The following is a 15474-nucleotide window of genomic DNA, read 5'->3' on the forward strand; positions in this document are numbered from 1 at the left end:
GTATACTGTACAATATATATGTATACACATTTCTGTACAACAGGATGTTAAGAGTAGGGGAATGCTTTGCTACCGATGGATTGCACAGAATAAATCAATATAAGATACAAATATATAAAATGAATTTTTTGCACATATAATAAATCGATGTCCTGGTGACAGTTTGGTGTGTGTGTGTGGCGGGGGGGGGGGGGGATTTGTCTGAGTTACTTTGAGTTTAAGAGTCTGGTGGTGATATGATGATGAACTACCATGGACCTAAACTTCAACCATCTACAGGACTCAGCCTTTCTCTTCAAGGTAGTGTCCCCTGAAATGAGACACAGCATCTGACTCTCACAATTCCCATCATTCCCGTAAGACTCTCTGGATCAGATGGGCGTCTCGGTTACTGACTCACTGCTTAAGCAGCTATTAGAAGGGTGGCACAATGTATTCCAGACACCAAACCGCAAGTCCAGTTTCCTTGTATTGCCTTTGCCAGATGTGAAATAGAAATCAAAACAACACAGCTTTACTGGAAACATTAAAGCAGGTATTTCATCAGCTGAGCTTTCAGCAGGGAAAAACTTGTTTCACTTATTAAACCATTCAACCAAATGGTAAGAGTGAGACCTCTTAGTTTTCCTGGCCGCTCTCCGATCGGAACACAAATTGACGCCCAGATATTTTGTAGTATTTCGTTGTACGTAGTTGTAGAGTTTATGTCCAATGTCCACATTTGTTCAAATACCAACACTAAGTTCACCAAGCAACATGCTACCACATAATCAAACAGAATGAAAGAAGACTTTATGTTCCGGTTAAGTCAATCTTTCCTGCGCTTTATCTGACTGTACACATATAGACTAATAAGGTTATTATTCATCTTAAATATTGAATTCTCCTTTGTGTAATTATTTGCTAAATGCTAAAGAAAAGGTGCCCGAACATAAGACTGACGAGTGTTATCTTTTACGAAGTCCTCCCACCGGCAGGGGGCGCCACAGCAGCGTAGCTGAAATATCTGCGGTCCCCTTCCACCCGGATGTTGTCTGCGTCGCACACATGTCGGTGGAAAACAAGTTCAGTCATATGAACACGGAGATGGAGCTGGACGGCAAGAAGACGAGTTCACAGGTGCTGCTGTCCTGCGGCGGCGGAGGAGGTTTGGAGCCATTTTCTCTTTGCCAACGTTAAAGTGACGTAAACACTCACTAGTACGTGTGTGCGCGCGCGTGTGTGTGTTGTGTGTTGTGTGTGTGTGTGTGTGTGTGTGTGTGTGTGTGTGTGTGTGTGTGTGTGTGTGTGTGTGTGTGTGTCATGTTTTGATTCTAAATGAAGTTTGCAAGTATTTGATCAAACTCAGGCCGACTTCTATAAACCTGTAGAGTTTTTCTGAGCTCATGCAGTGATGAATCTGTGTTAAAATGGAAGTGAACTGATGTTGCCATGGCACCAACACTTCCAACGTGCAGGTGAAAAGTACCATCACAATAAAGAAAGCTTGAAGATGATGATGATGAAGGAGGATGGAATAATGCACCATGAAATCTGTAGTTATTTGTAAACATAATGTAAATAGGTTACAAGTGTAATCATAACAATATTGAAGGTGTATGGTGTCTTCAGTGAAGTGTGTGTGAATATGTCTTATTGTTCTGTAAGTGTGGTTGTCTTAATCTTGTCCTTTCTCCTGTCAGATCTTCATGCTAAGCTTCTCCTCAAGCCAAAGGCTGGAGCTGGAGGATCACTGCAGACTGAGAGGATCCCAAGGAGCAGTGGTGAGACCAAATGTCCTCCTAAATGTCCTGGATGCTGTTTCCCCACTGTTGTGTTAATGTTGCCTCTTCTTCTTGTTCTTCTTCTTCTTGTGTGCCAGTGTTGGATCGGCTGCAGAACTTCCTGCCTCAGATGGCCGAAGCCAACGAGAAGCTGAAGAAGCACATGGAGGAATCTCCCGCCGGATGCTACGACATAGAGAGTGTGGAGGGCGCGGAGAGAGTCATAGAGATGGTGTGTGTGTGTGTTGGTGATCAGAGGCCCTTTTGAGTTAAAAGGAAGATTAGAATGTCTTTTTCTGATTGTTTCTCTCTCTCTTTGCCCTCAGGACGTGGCCTTAGTGGAGCTCAGCGGTTCAGACAGCGACTCAGAAGATGACCAGGCAGCATCCGACTCAGAGGAGGAATCGGATTCGGACGCCTTGAATGAAGTCACGGAGCAGAACCTCAAACTTCCCGGCGACAAAGACAAGAAAAAGGCAAACATCCAAGTCCTAGAGCAGCAGGGGGAGTAGACTTCCTCGGTCGGCTCTAGAGCGACATCACAGACACGGGACAGAGAAGAAAGCTCACATGTGGAGAGACACAAACCCTCCTTCTCCTCCCTGTGGGGATAAACATTGTGTTGTATTGTGGAGGTCACAGCTGCAGAAGTGCCTTTGTAAGTTTAGATCATGTGTTTTGAGCCTTAAACCTCCAGAACACGTCACACAAAGACGAACTGTCGGGCAAAAAGACGTCTAGCAAAGCTGAAGATGTGCCGACTCAGGTTCTGACCCAAGGCCCTAAAGTGAACTTGTGTGTTTCTAATTCTGATGCCCCACACTTAACGGCCTGTGTTTGCACCATCTTGTCCAAACAGGCTTCTCTCACCGTCATGTGAGGACAGAATATTTGTGATATCATGAAGCACCAATCTGCTGCTTCACTTAAGTCATTTCATCGGGTGTGGGTCTGAGATTCTACAGATTCTGCCTGTTTAAGTAGATTGAGTCAAACTGTGCAATAGCCTTGAAAATTTCTTTTACTTTTCCTCCAATGTTTTTCAGAGGGAAATATATTTTTAGTGAGTGTTACTTTGAAAATACAGATTTTATTTTGATCATGAGATACAAACCGCTCCTGTGAGAGAGAACAGCTGTCTCTCTGTAAACTATAAAAGACCTCAACTGGAACTTTGAGCATCTTTCCCTTGTATTTGTTCACTTTTACTCAAGTAAGTTTTGTAACAGAATATTTGCTGTGATGGTTTTTATATAGAGGGAAAACAATGAGAACAAGAATATCTAACACACATGAGAAATGGGTGAGAAAGGAAACAAAGCAACAGCGTCGTTCAGCCATTGTGAGACAGAGGGAAGGGGAGGAGTTTTCCCCTATAAGAGTAGCAACGTCTGGCAAGTAGAGATGTGAAACGTATCATTTCTTTTGTGTCGCGTTTAGACAGTGTGAATCAGGTGGAGTCCCTAAATTGGCAATAAATAGGCAGGGTTGTAAATGTATTTCCAATATGGTCGACATATTAAAGGAACAAGAATTACATTGTTCATCAGATTACAGTGTGGGTTTGAACATCGATCACATTTGTCCTCGACCTCTGGGTACATGTCAGATGGACAAGTGGAAGCTGTGTATAACCTTTAAAGTGGGTGAGTGTGAGATGAGCACAGTATGATGTTTACATGCAACTTCCTCCCATCAGTCCACATCAAGTTGGAGGCTTGTTTTAGAGTTGAACTAATCACTGCATCAATCCCTCAGATTCGCAGCAGCCTGGAGAGAGACACAGCATTGAAGCTACGGATGGCACAAAAGTACAAAATACATTGGTACCTCCATAACCTGTGAATAGTAACCAGCTCAAAGTGAACAGTGGAGTGAAAGATGTCTGGTGAATTAAGACACGTGTTTTTCTCCTTTTAATCCAGATGAGCTGCTTCAGTGTTGATGCAGTTTGTACTGTAACATTCTTTGCTTGTCTTCATATAAAGGTTTTATTCACAGCTCACTTACTGTCAGTTTGCGTGCCCACACAGAGCGTTGATGAGTCACCGCTGTCATTGTGGTAAAACATTTGGCTGGTATAACTGGCATAACAGGATGGGTGATCTAGGGTTTACTTCTCTGCATACACATCTCAGCACACATCACTGCACACACACCTCCACTCCCACACATCTTGACCAATCACGTGGCTTTAAAAGGAAAAAAAAGGGAACTAGCCGGCTCCCAATCAGGAGAAGCTGGAGAAGATCCTACTCTCTGAAGATCACCTCCACCTCCTCCAGAGCTTCTCATCTATCAGCTCTGCTCCTCCCACAGAGGACTGGACACAGGTCAGAGTCCATCAAAGGTCACATGACCTTTGATCGACTGGTGAAAGCTGTGGCTCAGCTGGAGGAGACCATCAGTAAGGAGGTGAAGAAGCTGCTGAAGGTGGAGCTGAGGAGGATCCAGCAGTTTGCAGTGGACGTGACACTGGATCCTGATACAGCTCATCCTAAACTCATCCTGTCTGATGATGAGAAACAAGTTTACTGTGGTGATGTGAGGAAGAATCACCCAGACAAACCATAGAGATTTTATTCATGTGTTTGTGTTTCAGCAAAGCAGAGTTTCTCCTCTGGAAGATTTTACTTTGAGGTTCAGGTCAAAGAAAAGACAGCGTGGACTTAAGGAGTGACCAGAGGGACGAGCAAGAAGAAGGGATTCTTCACACTGAGCCCTCAGGAAGGTTACTGGACTGTAAGGTTGAGGAATGAAGATAAGTACAAAGCTTATGATGTCCCTCTTGTCCCTATGAGTCTAAAGTCAAAGCCAGAGAAGGTGGGCGTGTTTGTGGACTATGAGGAGGGTCTGGTCTCCTTCTATGACGTGGATGCTGCAGCTCTGATCTTCTCCTTCACTGGCTGCTCCTTCACTCATAAGCTCCTCCCATTCTTCTGTCCTGGGCTCAATTATGATGGTATAAACTCCGCCCCTCTGATCATCTCAGCTGTCAGTCACTCTGCCTAACCTGCAGGAGTTTACATGAAACGTTTCTGTGATTTAAGGGAACTAAAGTACAAAGGATCAGCTGATCTTCCCTCTTTACTTTGTCTTTTCTTCACATTCTGATGACATCATATTTGTTTCTGGTTGCCTCTTACTGCTGTAACACAACAATTTACTCACACTGATCTAAGAACTGTGATTACTGTTCATCAATAAATCAATCAAGAAGCTTTTAGTAAAGTCTTTGCATGTAAGTGTGATCAATCAAAAGGTTTGATTGTCCACAAACAATGTTTGGTTGTGGTTTATGAATGGACTGAATTCTGTCTTCGATCTTTGGACCAAAAACAATAATAAAGTTGGGATGAGGTCATGTCAGCTGTTTTCATGTTTGGTATCAAATCTGAAAACATGTTTGACTTTCAGATTTTAGTGCAGAGCTCTGTTCATGTAAGACTGTATCTGTAATCTAATAAACAAAACCAGAGCTATCCAATCATGTTTAACCCTTTAATCCATGCTGTTTCAATCACACATATAAGCACAGAGGGGAGTTTAAAAGTGTAAAATGCTGCACTGAGTTTTAGTTGTAGATGATTCTCAAGCCCTTTGCTGCTGACTACATAACAAAGTGAAATAGTGGAAATGGTACAAGTAGGCAGGGCTAAAGAAGGCTTTGATCTCCATCTTTGTCACATATCTGATTTACTCATGTTCTCCTTCTCTCCATGTACCGATGCTTTGTGGTCAAAGTGTGATAGGAATAAGAAGTCTGGTGTGAGAAGCAGCAGCCTAGAAACCTAGCTGGGGAGTAGAGACCAAGCCTAGAGATCTGAGCGTTCTTCATGTCTGACTTTTGTGTTATGTTTCCACCATATTGCTCTTCTCTTAACCCCCAGGTTGCTCTGTAAGGTCTCAGTTTATTATTTATGGCAAACTGTAGATAATCTAGTGAGAACGATCATTTCACAGACAAACATTCCAGAAACTATGCATGGTGTGTAAGTCTGTAAAAAGGAAGAACCTTCCTCCAAACCTGCAGGAGGAAGAGAAGCAACAACAACAGCTACAGGTGGAGAAGGAGGAGCAACAACAGCTACAGGTTCGAGGAGGAGGGGCAACAACAGCTACAGGTGGAGGAAGAGGGGGAGGAGGAAGCAGAAGCTGTAACGTCATATTCCTGAAACGAAAGTCAGTCAGTCAGAGTCCAGCAGAGCTTCGACTGAAGCAGAAGAGAAGCCAGAGGGTCAGAAGTTTGTCCAAGTTTGTCTCTGAGGCGTCTCGGCAGCGTCTCAGCCAAACTCTGGTGAGTGCAGACAGAATCTTGTCAGTTTCAGCAGCAGCATGAGGTCCAGGCTGAGCTGCTCTCACACGTCTCACTTCACTGCTTCAGTCTTAAAGGCTTGGCTCTGGTTCACACACGTTGGTGTTTGTAAACACACGGCAGTTTTTACCGTCAGAGCAAGAAAAGAGCGTCGGGAAGTGTGTGTTTATCTGTGTTAGTGAGTCTCAGCACTGAGCCGCACCCACGGCAACAGGAAGTGAAGTGAGTGTAGCCTGTAGTCATGGTGACCTCATTAAGAGGCAAAGTTCAGCTCCAGAGTGAAAAGGGAAACTTTAAAGTTAAACAGTCTGAATAGAACTAAAGGGACAAAAGCTTTATGTCCTGATCAATACACAATCAATCCTCATGAAGCTGAGTCTGAAGCTGAGCCTGAAGTCTTTCCATGACGTTTCCTTGAGCGCCCCCTCTGGACAAACCCCAGTCTGCTCATAATATCCATTAAGAACAAAGTCGTCTGTCCTGTTTCACTCTGACATGAACTTCAGGAGCTTTAAGACTTCCAGACTCTTCATCCTGCTCAACAATCAGTGTTTGTGTCTCCAGAGATGTTTTCACTCATGTTCTCTTCTGTTCTCAGTTTGTAGACATGTCTGCTGCCAGCTGTCTGCTGTCTGAAGATCAGTTCCTGTGCTCCATCTGTCTGGAGGTCTTCACTGATCCAGTCTCCACAACATGTGGACACAACTTCTGCAAAACCTGCATCACTCAACACTGGGACAGTAATGTCCATTGTGTGTGTCCTCTGTGTAAGAAGCTTTATGACGGAAGACCTGAGCTAGAGGTGAACACGTTCATATCTCAGATGGCCGCTGAGTTCAGACAGTCGACTCAAAAGGAAGCCAGCAGAAGATCAGAGGAACCAGCTGCCAAACCAGGAGAAGTTCAGTGTGACGTCTGCACTGGAACCAAACTAAAGGCCATCAAGTCCTGCCTGAAGTGTGAAGCCTCCTACTGTGAGACTCATCTGGAGCCTCATCTGACAGCAGCACGCCTGAGATCACACCAGCTGATCCTTCCTGTGGACAACCTGGAAGACAGGATGTGTAAGAAGCACAGGAAACCTCTGGAGCTCTTCTGCAAGACCGACCAGACCTGTGTGTGTTCACTCTGTCCTGTTTTAGACCACAAGAATCATGAGTTTGTTCCTCTGGAAGAAGAATATGAAGGAAAGAAGTCTGAGCTGGAGAAGATGGTGGCTGAACTTCAGCAGAAGATCCAGGTGACACTACTGAAGATCCAGGAGATGAAACAGTCAGCAAAGCTCAGCAGGGAAGCTTCAGATAGAGGGAGAGCAGATGGAGATCAGTTCGTCACTGCTCTGAAGCAGCTTGTAGAGAAAATCCAGGACGACTTCAGGAAGACCATGGATCAGAAGCAGAGGAGCACAGACAAACAGACTGAAGACCTCATCAAGGAGCTGCAGCAGGAACTCTCTGGGCAGAGAGAGAGAACTGCTGAGGTGGAGAAGCTCCTACTCTCTGAAGATCACCTCCACCTCCTCCAGAGCTTCTCATCCATCAGCTCTGCTCCTCCCACCAAGGACTGGACACAGGTGAGAGTCCATCAAAGGTCACATGAGGGGAGTGTGGTGAAAGCTGTGGCTCAGCTGGAGGAGACCATCAGTAAGGAGGTGAAGAAGCTGCTGAAGGTGGAGCTGAGGAGGATCCAGAAGTTCGCAGTGGACTTGACTCTGGATCCTGATACAGCTAATCCTAAACTCATCCTGTCTGATGATGAGAAACAAGTTCATCTTGGTGATGTGAGGAAGAACTTCCCAGACAACCCACAGAGATTTGATTCATGTGTTTGTGTTTTAGCAAAGCAGAGTTTCTCCTCTGGAAGATTTTACTTTGAGGTTCAGGTCAAAGAAAAGACAGCGTGGACTTTAGGAGTGACCAGAGAGACAAGCAAGAGGAAGGGATTCTTCACACTAGGACCTCAGGAAGGTTACTGGACTGTAAGGTTGTGGAATGTAGATGAGTACAATGCCTATGATTCCTCTCTTGTCCCCTTGAGTCTAAAGTCAAAGCCAGAGAAGGTGGGCGTGTTTGTGGACTATGAGGAGGGTCTGGTCTCCTTCTATGACGTGGATGCTGCAGCTCTGATCTTCTCCTTCACTGGCTGCTCCTTCACTCATAAGCTCCTCCCATTCTTCTGTCCTGGGCTTCATTATGATCGTACAAACTCCGCTCCTCTGATCATCTCAGCTGTCAGTCACTCTGCCTAACCTGCAGGAGTTTACATGAAACGTTTCTGTGATTTAAGGGAACTAAAGTACAAAGGATCAGCTGATCTTCCCTCTTTACTTTGTCTTTTCTTCACATTCTGATGACATCATATTTGTTTCTGGTTGCTTCTTACTGCTGTAACACAACAATTTACTCACACTGATCTAAGAACTGTGATTACTGTTCATCAATAAATCAATCAGAAGCTTTTAGTAAAGTCTTTGCATGTAAGTGTGATCAATCAAAAGGTTTGATTGATCTCTGTAAATATCACAAATGTTGGGTTGTGGTTTATGAATGGACTGAAATCTGCCTTTGATCCTTGGAACAAAAACAATAATAAAGTTGGGATGAGGTCATGTCAGCTGTTTTCATGTTTGGTATCAAATCTGAAAACATGATTGACTTTCAGGTTTTAGTGCAGAGCTCTGTTCATGTAAGACTGTATCTGTAATCTAATAAACAAAACCAGAGCTTTCCAATCATGTTTAACCCTTTAATCCATGCTGTTTCAATCACACATATAAGCACAGAGGGGAGTTTAAAAGCGTAAAATGCTGCACTGAGTTTTAGTTGTAGATGATTCTCAAGCCCTTTGCTGCAGACTACATAACAAAAGTGAAATAGTGGAAATGGTACAAGTAGGCGGGGCTAAAGAAGGCTACAGTAAATATCAAACATCCTCTGTTCCTCTCTCATTACCTCCAGTGATGTCTCTCTCTCTCTCTCTCTGTTCTCTGTGGTTGAATCGTCCTCCATCTGGACTTTAGATGCATTTAAGCTCTGTAGGAAAGCGGCACGTGGCTTTGATCTCCATCTCTGTCACATATCTGATTTACTCATGTTCTCCTTCTCTCCATGTACCGATGCTTTGTGGTCAAAGTGTGATAGGAATAAGAAGTCTGGTGTGAGAAGCAGTGTTTGTGTGTGTGTGTGTGTGTGTGTGTGTGTGTTTGTGTGTTAGCCCTTACTGTGGTCAAATAGAAAACTCATTTCCTGTTTGTCCCTCTGCAATTTTACAAAACCTTTTTAAACAATTTATTAGATTGAATGTAAAAAAGCTACAGTCAAGCTGCTGCGTCTTCAACACACACACATATATTATAGTGTTATAACCTAGTGTTCCTCTGGCTGACAAGGACAAGAATATATCAAATAATATCTTCCTCTTTCAATTAAAAATATTTACAAATCAAGTAAAATTGCACAAAAGGGATGAGTCGGTTTATAAAGATGCAATGTAGGAACAGACAGAGACAGAAGGTAAACAATCAGCGTGCATCTGAGGGAGATACAAGAAGAGAACACACATCTGAACGCATTAAGACGTGTGTGTGCGTGTGACTCTCACTGCCAGTTTAGACGTCTCCAGTATCAGATCCCCGTTCCAAGAGTCTAAAGAGTTTGGTGGGTTCATCGTTTCTTTAAAAGAGAATAGAGCAGAGAGAACTCCTTGATGGTGCATTCAAGGAAGCTCAGGCACCAGAGGAAAGAGGAAAGTACGCACATCACACGTGTAAGAGCAGGAATGAGGATTTGTTTTTGTTTGTTTCTTTTTCCTGAACCCCGTCTCCCCATCATGATGACCAGTTCCTCTAAAACGGCCTCATGTCTCTATAAACTATCATCAAACAGCCAGATGTCTTTATAACAATACCATACTCGTGTTTACATTTCATTTTCTGTCCATGAAGCTGCAGCTTTCTCTAGTTTCTGATGAAGGTACCGTTAAGAGTGAATGAGAAAGGAGCATGTTTCAGATGCTGGTCAGAATCAGATGGTAGAAAGGAAGCGTTGTGTCAAACGAGGCAGGAAGAAGCAGCGTTCACCTCAGGGTTGTGTGTTTGTAGCTGAGGCGGAAAGATACGCACACATCCCATCATGCATTTCCACACAGAACGCAGAGAGACGGCAGGCACGTTGTCCAGACTGTGGTCAAGGAGAGCACCAAAGCTTTCCTCTCACCTCCACACACACACACACACACATACAGAGACACAAACACACAGAAAATTGGCTCTAAGCATTGCTGGAGTTGGATGTGTGAGCAAAGCAGGGAGACATGTCTCTTCCCACTGAGTTGTAGTCAGTCAGTTTGTTGTGAGGACCTCATGTGTCTCAGTACTCCACAGTCACTGCTTTGGTCTTGAGGTATTCCATGAGAGCGTCTTCTCCTGTGGACCACAACAGAACAGAACAACACAGATCAGTCAACTCATACAAACTGCGCAAAGTTACAGAGACAGAGAGGACAGAGAGGCAAATCAAAGACAGCTAGAGACCCAGTCAACCTTATTGTGAGTGTTTAATTCACTCCCACTGCAATATTAACTTCCATAATCACATACAGAGACCCTTGGTTAGAGAAACTGTCATTCTTAAAGCAGGTAGCTCCTCTGCTCACTTTCACTAGGACATACATATAGATATACAGTAATGTTGATTATGATGTTCAAATGATGTAGATGTAGACAACTCTAACTGTTGTAAGAATGAGAGTTCACAACTTAACCCTAACCAAAGAAATGGGCTACAAAAGGTTGGAAAGTGCCTCAAAATGCCTAAGATGGCACAAAAATCAGACTTTTCATTAATATGAGGAGGTTTTAAGTTTAAACAAGATTCAAGCTCCTAACATCCTTTAGCTCAGTTACGTTTTTGCTTTTCTAAGAAGCATCGTATTCATTATTTCATCCTCTTCCCCATCATTCATCCATTTTCACACCACTGCTCACTGAGATCGTTGCCGAAGCCCGACTGCTCAAAGCTCTCAAAAGGTGAAGCCAGGTCTGTATTGTTGTAGGTGTTGGTCCTCCTGAACACTGTGGGCTCCATGAAGAAGCCTGCAGAGAGATGGGACCACTGTAGTTATCCTGATGTTAAACATGATTGTGTTAAAGCTTTAAGAATAAGGAGGAGAAAGACCAAACACATCATAATCCATCATACAACACAAATAATTTGATTGTATTTGGAATGCAAACTGTAAAAAAAATTAAATCTGATTCTGCAAACGAACTACATGTCAATAGAATATGTACCTAATAACACATATGTTTCATGATGATCAGAATGAGAGAGATAATACATTACCATCATTTTGGCAGATGCTTTTATCCAAAGCGACTTACATTACATTAGCAACCATTAGAGAGGGGGGAGCAATTGAGGTTTTCGGTGCCTTGCTCAGGGGCACCTCAGCAGGGACTCGAACCAGCCAACCTCCGGTTTCCAAGCGGAAGCTCTACCCACTGAGCTACTGCCTCCCCTACATATTAAGACAAAACCTTGGGATATTACAGTAAATATCAAACATCCTCTGTTCCTCTCTCATTACCTCCAGTGATGTCTCTCTCTCTCTCTCTCTCTCTCTCTGTGTTCTCTGTGGTGGAATCGTCCTCCATCTGGACTTTAGATGCAATTAAGCTCTGTAGGAAAATGGCACGTGGCTTTGATCTCCATCTTTGTCACATATCTGATTTACTCATGTTCTCCTTCTCTCCATGTACCGATGCTTTGTGGTCAAAGTGTGATAGGAAGAAGAAGTCTGGTGTGAGAAGCAGCAGCCTAGAAACCTAGCTGGGGAGTTGAGACCAAGCCTAGAGATCTGAGCGTTCTTCATGTCTGACTGTTGTGTTATGTTTCCACCATATTGCTCTTCTCTTAACCCCCAGGTTGCTCTGTAAAGTCTCAGTTTATCATTTATGGCAAACTGTAGATAATCTAGTGAGAACGATCATTTCACAGACAAACAATCCAGAAACTTTGCATTGTGTGTAAGTCTGTAAAAAGGAAGAACCTTCCTCCAAACATGCTGGAGGAAGAGAAGCAGCAACAACAGCTACAGGAGGAGGAGGAGGAGGAGCAACAAAAGAGGAGGAAGCAGAAGCTGCAACGTCATATTCCTGAAACGAAAGTCAGTCAGTCAGAGTCCAGCAGTGCCTCCACTGAAGCACAAGAGAAGCCAGAGGATCAGAAGTTTGTCCAAGTTTGTCTCTGCAGCGTCTCTGCAGCGTCTCTGCAGCGTCTCAGCCAAACTCTGGTGAGTGCAGACAGAATCTTGTCAGTTTCAGCAGCAGCATGAGGTCCAGGCTGAGCTGCTCTCACACGTCTCACTTCACTGCTTCAGTCTTAAAGGCTTGGCTCTGGTTCACACACGTTGGTGTTTGTAAACACACGGCAGTTTTTACCGTCAGAGCAAGAAAAGAGCGTCAGGAAGTGTGTGTTTAGCTGCGTCAGTGAGTCTCAGCACTGAGCCGCACGCACGGCAACAGGAAGTGAAGTGAGTGCAGCCTGTAGTCATGGTGACCTCATTAAAAGGGCAAAGTTCAGCTCCAGAGTGAAAAGGAAAACTTTAAAGTCCAACAGTCTGAATAGAACTAAAGGGAAAAAAGCTTCATGTCCTGATCAATACACAATCAATCCTCATGAAGCTGAGGGCGGACCCTCATTTTCGAGGAACAAACCCCAGTCTGCTCATAATATCCATCAAGAACAAAGTCGTCTCTCCTGTTTCACTCTGACATGAACTTCAGGAGCTTTAAGACTTCCAGACTCTTCATCCTGCTCAACAATCAGTGTTTGTGTCTCCAGAGATGTTTTCACTCATGTTCTCTTCTGTTCTCAGTTTGTAGACATGTCTGCTGCCAGCTGTCTGCTGTCTGAAGATCAGTTCCTGTGCTCCATCTGTCTGGAGGTCTTCACTGATCCAGTCTCCACACCATGTGGACATAACTTCTGCAAAAGCTGCATCACTCAACACTGGGACAGTAACGTCCAGTGTGTGTGTCCTCTGTGTAAAGAGATGTTCTGCACAAGACCTGAGCTGAAGGTCAACACGTTCATATCTCAGATGGCTGCTGAGTTCAGACAGTCAACTCAAAAGGAAGCCCGCAGAAGATCAGAGGAACCAGCTGCCAAACCAGGAGAAGTTCAGTGTGACTTCTGCACTGGAACCAAACTAAAGGCCATCAAGTCCTGCCTGAAGTGTGAGGCCTCCTACTGTGAGACTCATCTGGAGCCTCATCTGACAGTAGCACGCCTGAGATCACACCAGCTCATCCATCCTGTGGACAACCTGGAGGACAGGATGTGTAAGAAGCACAAGAAACCTCTGGAGCTCTTCTGCAAGACCGACCAGACCTGTGTGTGCTCACTCTGTCCTGTTTTAGACCACAAGAATCATGAGTTTGTTCCTCTGGAAGAAGAATATGAAGGAAAGAAGTCTGAGCTGGAGAAGATGGTGGCTGAACTTCAGCAGAAGATCCAGCTGACACTACTGAAGATCCAGGAGATGAAACAGTCAGCAAAGCTCAGCAGGGAAGCTGCAGACAGAGAGAGAGCAGATGGAGATCAGGTCTTCATTGCTCTGAAGCAGCTGGTGGAGAAAATCCAGGCCGACTTCAAGAAGACCATGGAGGAGAAGCAGAGGAGCACAGAGAAACAGACTGAAGTCCTCATCAAGGAGCTGCAGCAGGAAGTCTCTGGGCAGAGAGAGAGAACTGCTGAGGTGAAAAAGCTCCTACTCTCTGAAGATCACCTACACCTCCTCCAGAGCTTCTCATCCATCAGCTCTTCTCCTCCCACAAAGGACTGGACACAGGTGAGAGTCCATCAAAGGTCACATGAGGGGAGTGTGGTGAAAGCTGTGGCTCAGCTGGAGGAGACCTTCAGTAAGGAGGTGAAGAAGCTGCTGAAGAAGGTGGAGCTGAGGAGGATCCAGCAGTTTGCAGTAGACGTGACTCTGGATCCTGATACAGCTAATCCTAAACTCATTCTGTCTGATGATGAGAAACAAGTTCACTGTGGTGATGTGAGGAAGAATCTCCCAGACAACCCACAGAGACTTCATTCACGTGTTGGTGTTTTAGCAAAGCAGAGTTTCTCCTCTGGAAGATTTTACTTTGAGGTTCAGGTCAAAGGAAAGACAGGATGGACTTTAGGAGTGACCAGAGAGACGAGCAAGAGGAAGGGAGGCATCACACTGAGCCTTCAGGAAGGTTACTGGAATGTAGGACTCAGGAATAAAGATAAGTACAAAGCTTGTGATGACCCTCCTGTCCCTCTGAGTCTGGAGTCAAAGCCAGAGAAGGTTGGTGTGTTTGTGGACTATGAGGAGGGTCTGGTCTCCTTCTATGACGTGGATGCTGCAGCTCTGATCTTCTCCTTCACTGGCTGCTCCTTCACTCATAAGCTCCTCCCATACTTCAATCCTGGGCTTCATTATGCTGGTACAAACTCCGCCCCTCTGATCATCTCAGCTGTCAGTCACTCTGCCTAACCTGCAGGAGTTTACATGAAACGTTTCTGTGGTTTAAGGGAACTAAAGTACAAAGGATCAGCTGATCTTCCCTCTTTACTTTGTCTTTTCTTCACATTCTGATGACATCATATTTGTTTCTGGTTGCTTCTTACTGCTGTAACACAACAATTTACTCACACTGATCTAAGAACTGTGATTACTGTTCATCAATCAATCAATCAGAAGCTTTGAGTAAAGTCTTTGCATGTAAGTGTGATCAATCAAAAGGTTTGATTGATCTCTGTAAATATCACAAATGTTGGGTTGTGGTTTATGAATGGACTGAATTCTGTCTCTGATCTTTGTACCAAAAACAATAATAAAGTTGGGATGAGGTCATGTCAGCTGTTTTCATGTTTGGTATCAAATCTGAAAACATGTTTGACTTTCATGTTTTAGTGCAGAGCTCTGTTCATGTAAGACTGTATCTGTAATCTAATAAACAAAACCAGAGCTTTCCAATCATGTTTAACCCTTTAATCCAGTGCTTCTCAAATAGGGGGGCGCGGTGAAATGCCAGGGGGGCGCCTGTGACCCCGGGGAACATGCACGGCGAAACTACCGTTTTGCTTTTTCATTGCCGTACCAGAATGAAGTGTAATTGCACAGCCGTTACCGTTAGGTGGAGCTTTCACACCTACATGTAGTTTGAGATTTACTCTCATTATTAGAGCATGCACAGGGAGTATTAGCTCTTCTGCTGTGGTGTGGGTTTTTTTGCACCGAGCATGCACACACACACACACCACGGAGCCGGAGCCAGCACAGGAGACACAATGGAAAAATACTAAACAGGGATGAAAAGAAAGGCAGAGAGAGACGGAGATAATGAGACAGACAAAAGTC

The 15474-nt window shown here is 44.3% G+C and overlaps 3 protein-coding genes across 3 annotated transcripts; all 3 read left to right on the top strand.

The window, feature by feature from the left end:
* The first annotated feature begins 985 nt into the window (after positions 1-985).
* On the top strand, positions 986-2481 carry nopchap1 (NOP protein chaperone 1). The gene is made up of 4 exons (XM_076167348.1): positions 986-1147; positions 1683-1763; positions 1862-1995; positions 2090-2481. Exons 1-4 carry the CDS (start codon positions 1048-1050, stop codon positions 2273-2275), a joined length of 501 nt encoding a protein of 166 aa, XP_076023463.1. The 5' UTR covers positions 986-1047; the 3' UTR covers positions 2276-2481.
* Positions 2482-5931: 3450 nt separating this feature from the next.
* LOC143013703 (E3 ubiquitin-protein ligase TRIM39-like) lies at positions 5932-8544 on the top strand. Its single transcript, XM_076167354.1, has 2 exons — positions 5932-6060; positions 6677-8544. The coding sequence occupies exon 2, from the start codon at positions 6686-6688 to the stop codon at positions 8324-8326; it is 1641 nt and encodes a 546-aa protein (XP_076023469.1). The 5' UTR covers positions 5932-6060; positions 6677-6685; the 3' UTR covers positions 8327-8544.
* A 3726-nt stretch (positions 8545-12270) lies between these two features.
* LOC143013702 (E3 ubiquitin-protein ligase TRIM21-like) lies at positions 12271-15028 on the top strand. The gene is made up of 2 exons (XM_076167353.1): positions 12271-12369; positions 12955-15028. The coding sequence occupies exon 2, from the start codon at positions 12964-12966 to the stop codon at positions 14605-14607; it is 1644 nt and encodes a 547-aa protein (XP_076023468.1). The 5' UTR covers positions 12271-12369; positions 12955-12963; the 3' UTR covers positions 14608-15028.
* The last annotated feature ends 446 nt before the right edge of the window (positions 15029-15474 follow it).

Source organism: Genypterus blacodes, unplaced genomic scaffold, assembly GCF_046128005.1.
Source record: "Genypterus blacodes isolate CSIRO-AG114 ecotype Tasmania unplaced genomic scaffold, CSIRO-AGI_Gbla_v1 ptg000158l_1, whole genome shotgun sequence".
Lineage (NCBI taxonomy): Eukaryota > Metazoa > Chordata > Actinopteri > Ophidiiformes > Ophidiidae > Genypterus > Genypterus blacodes.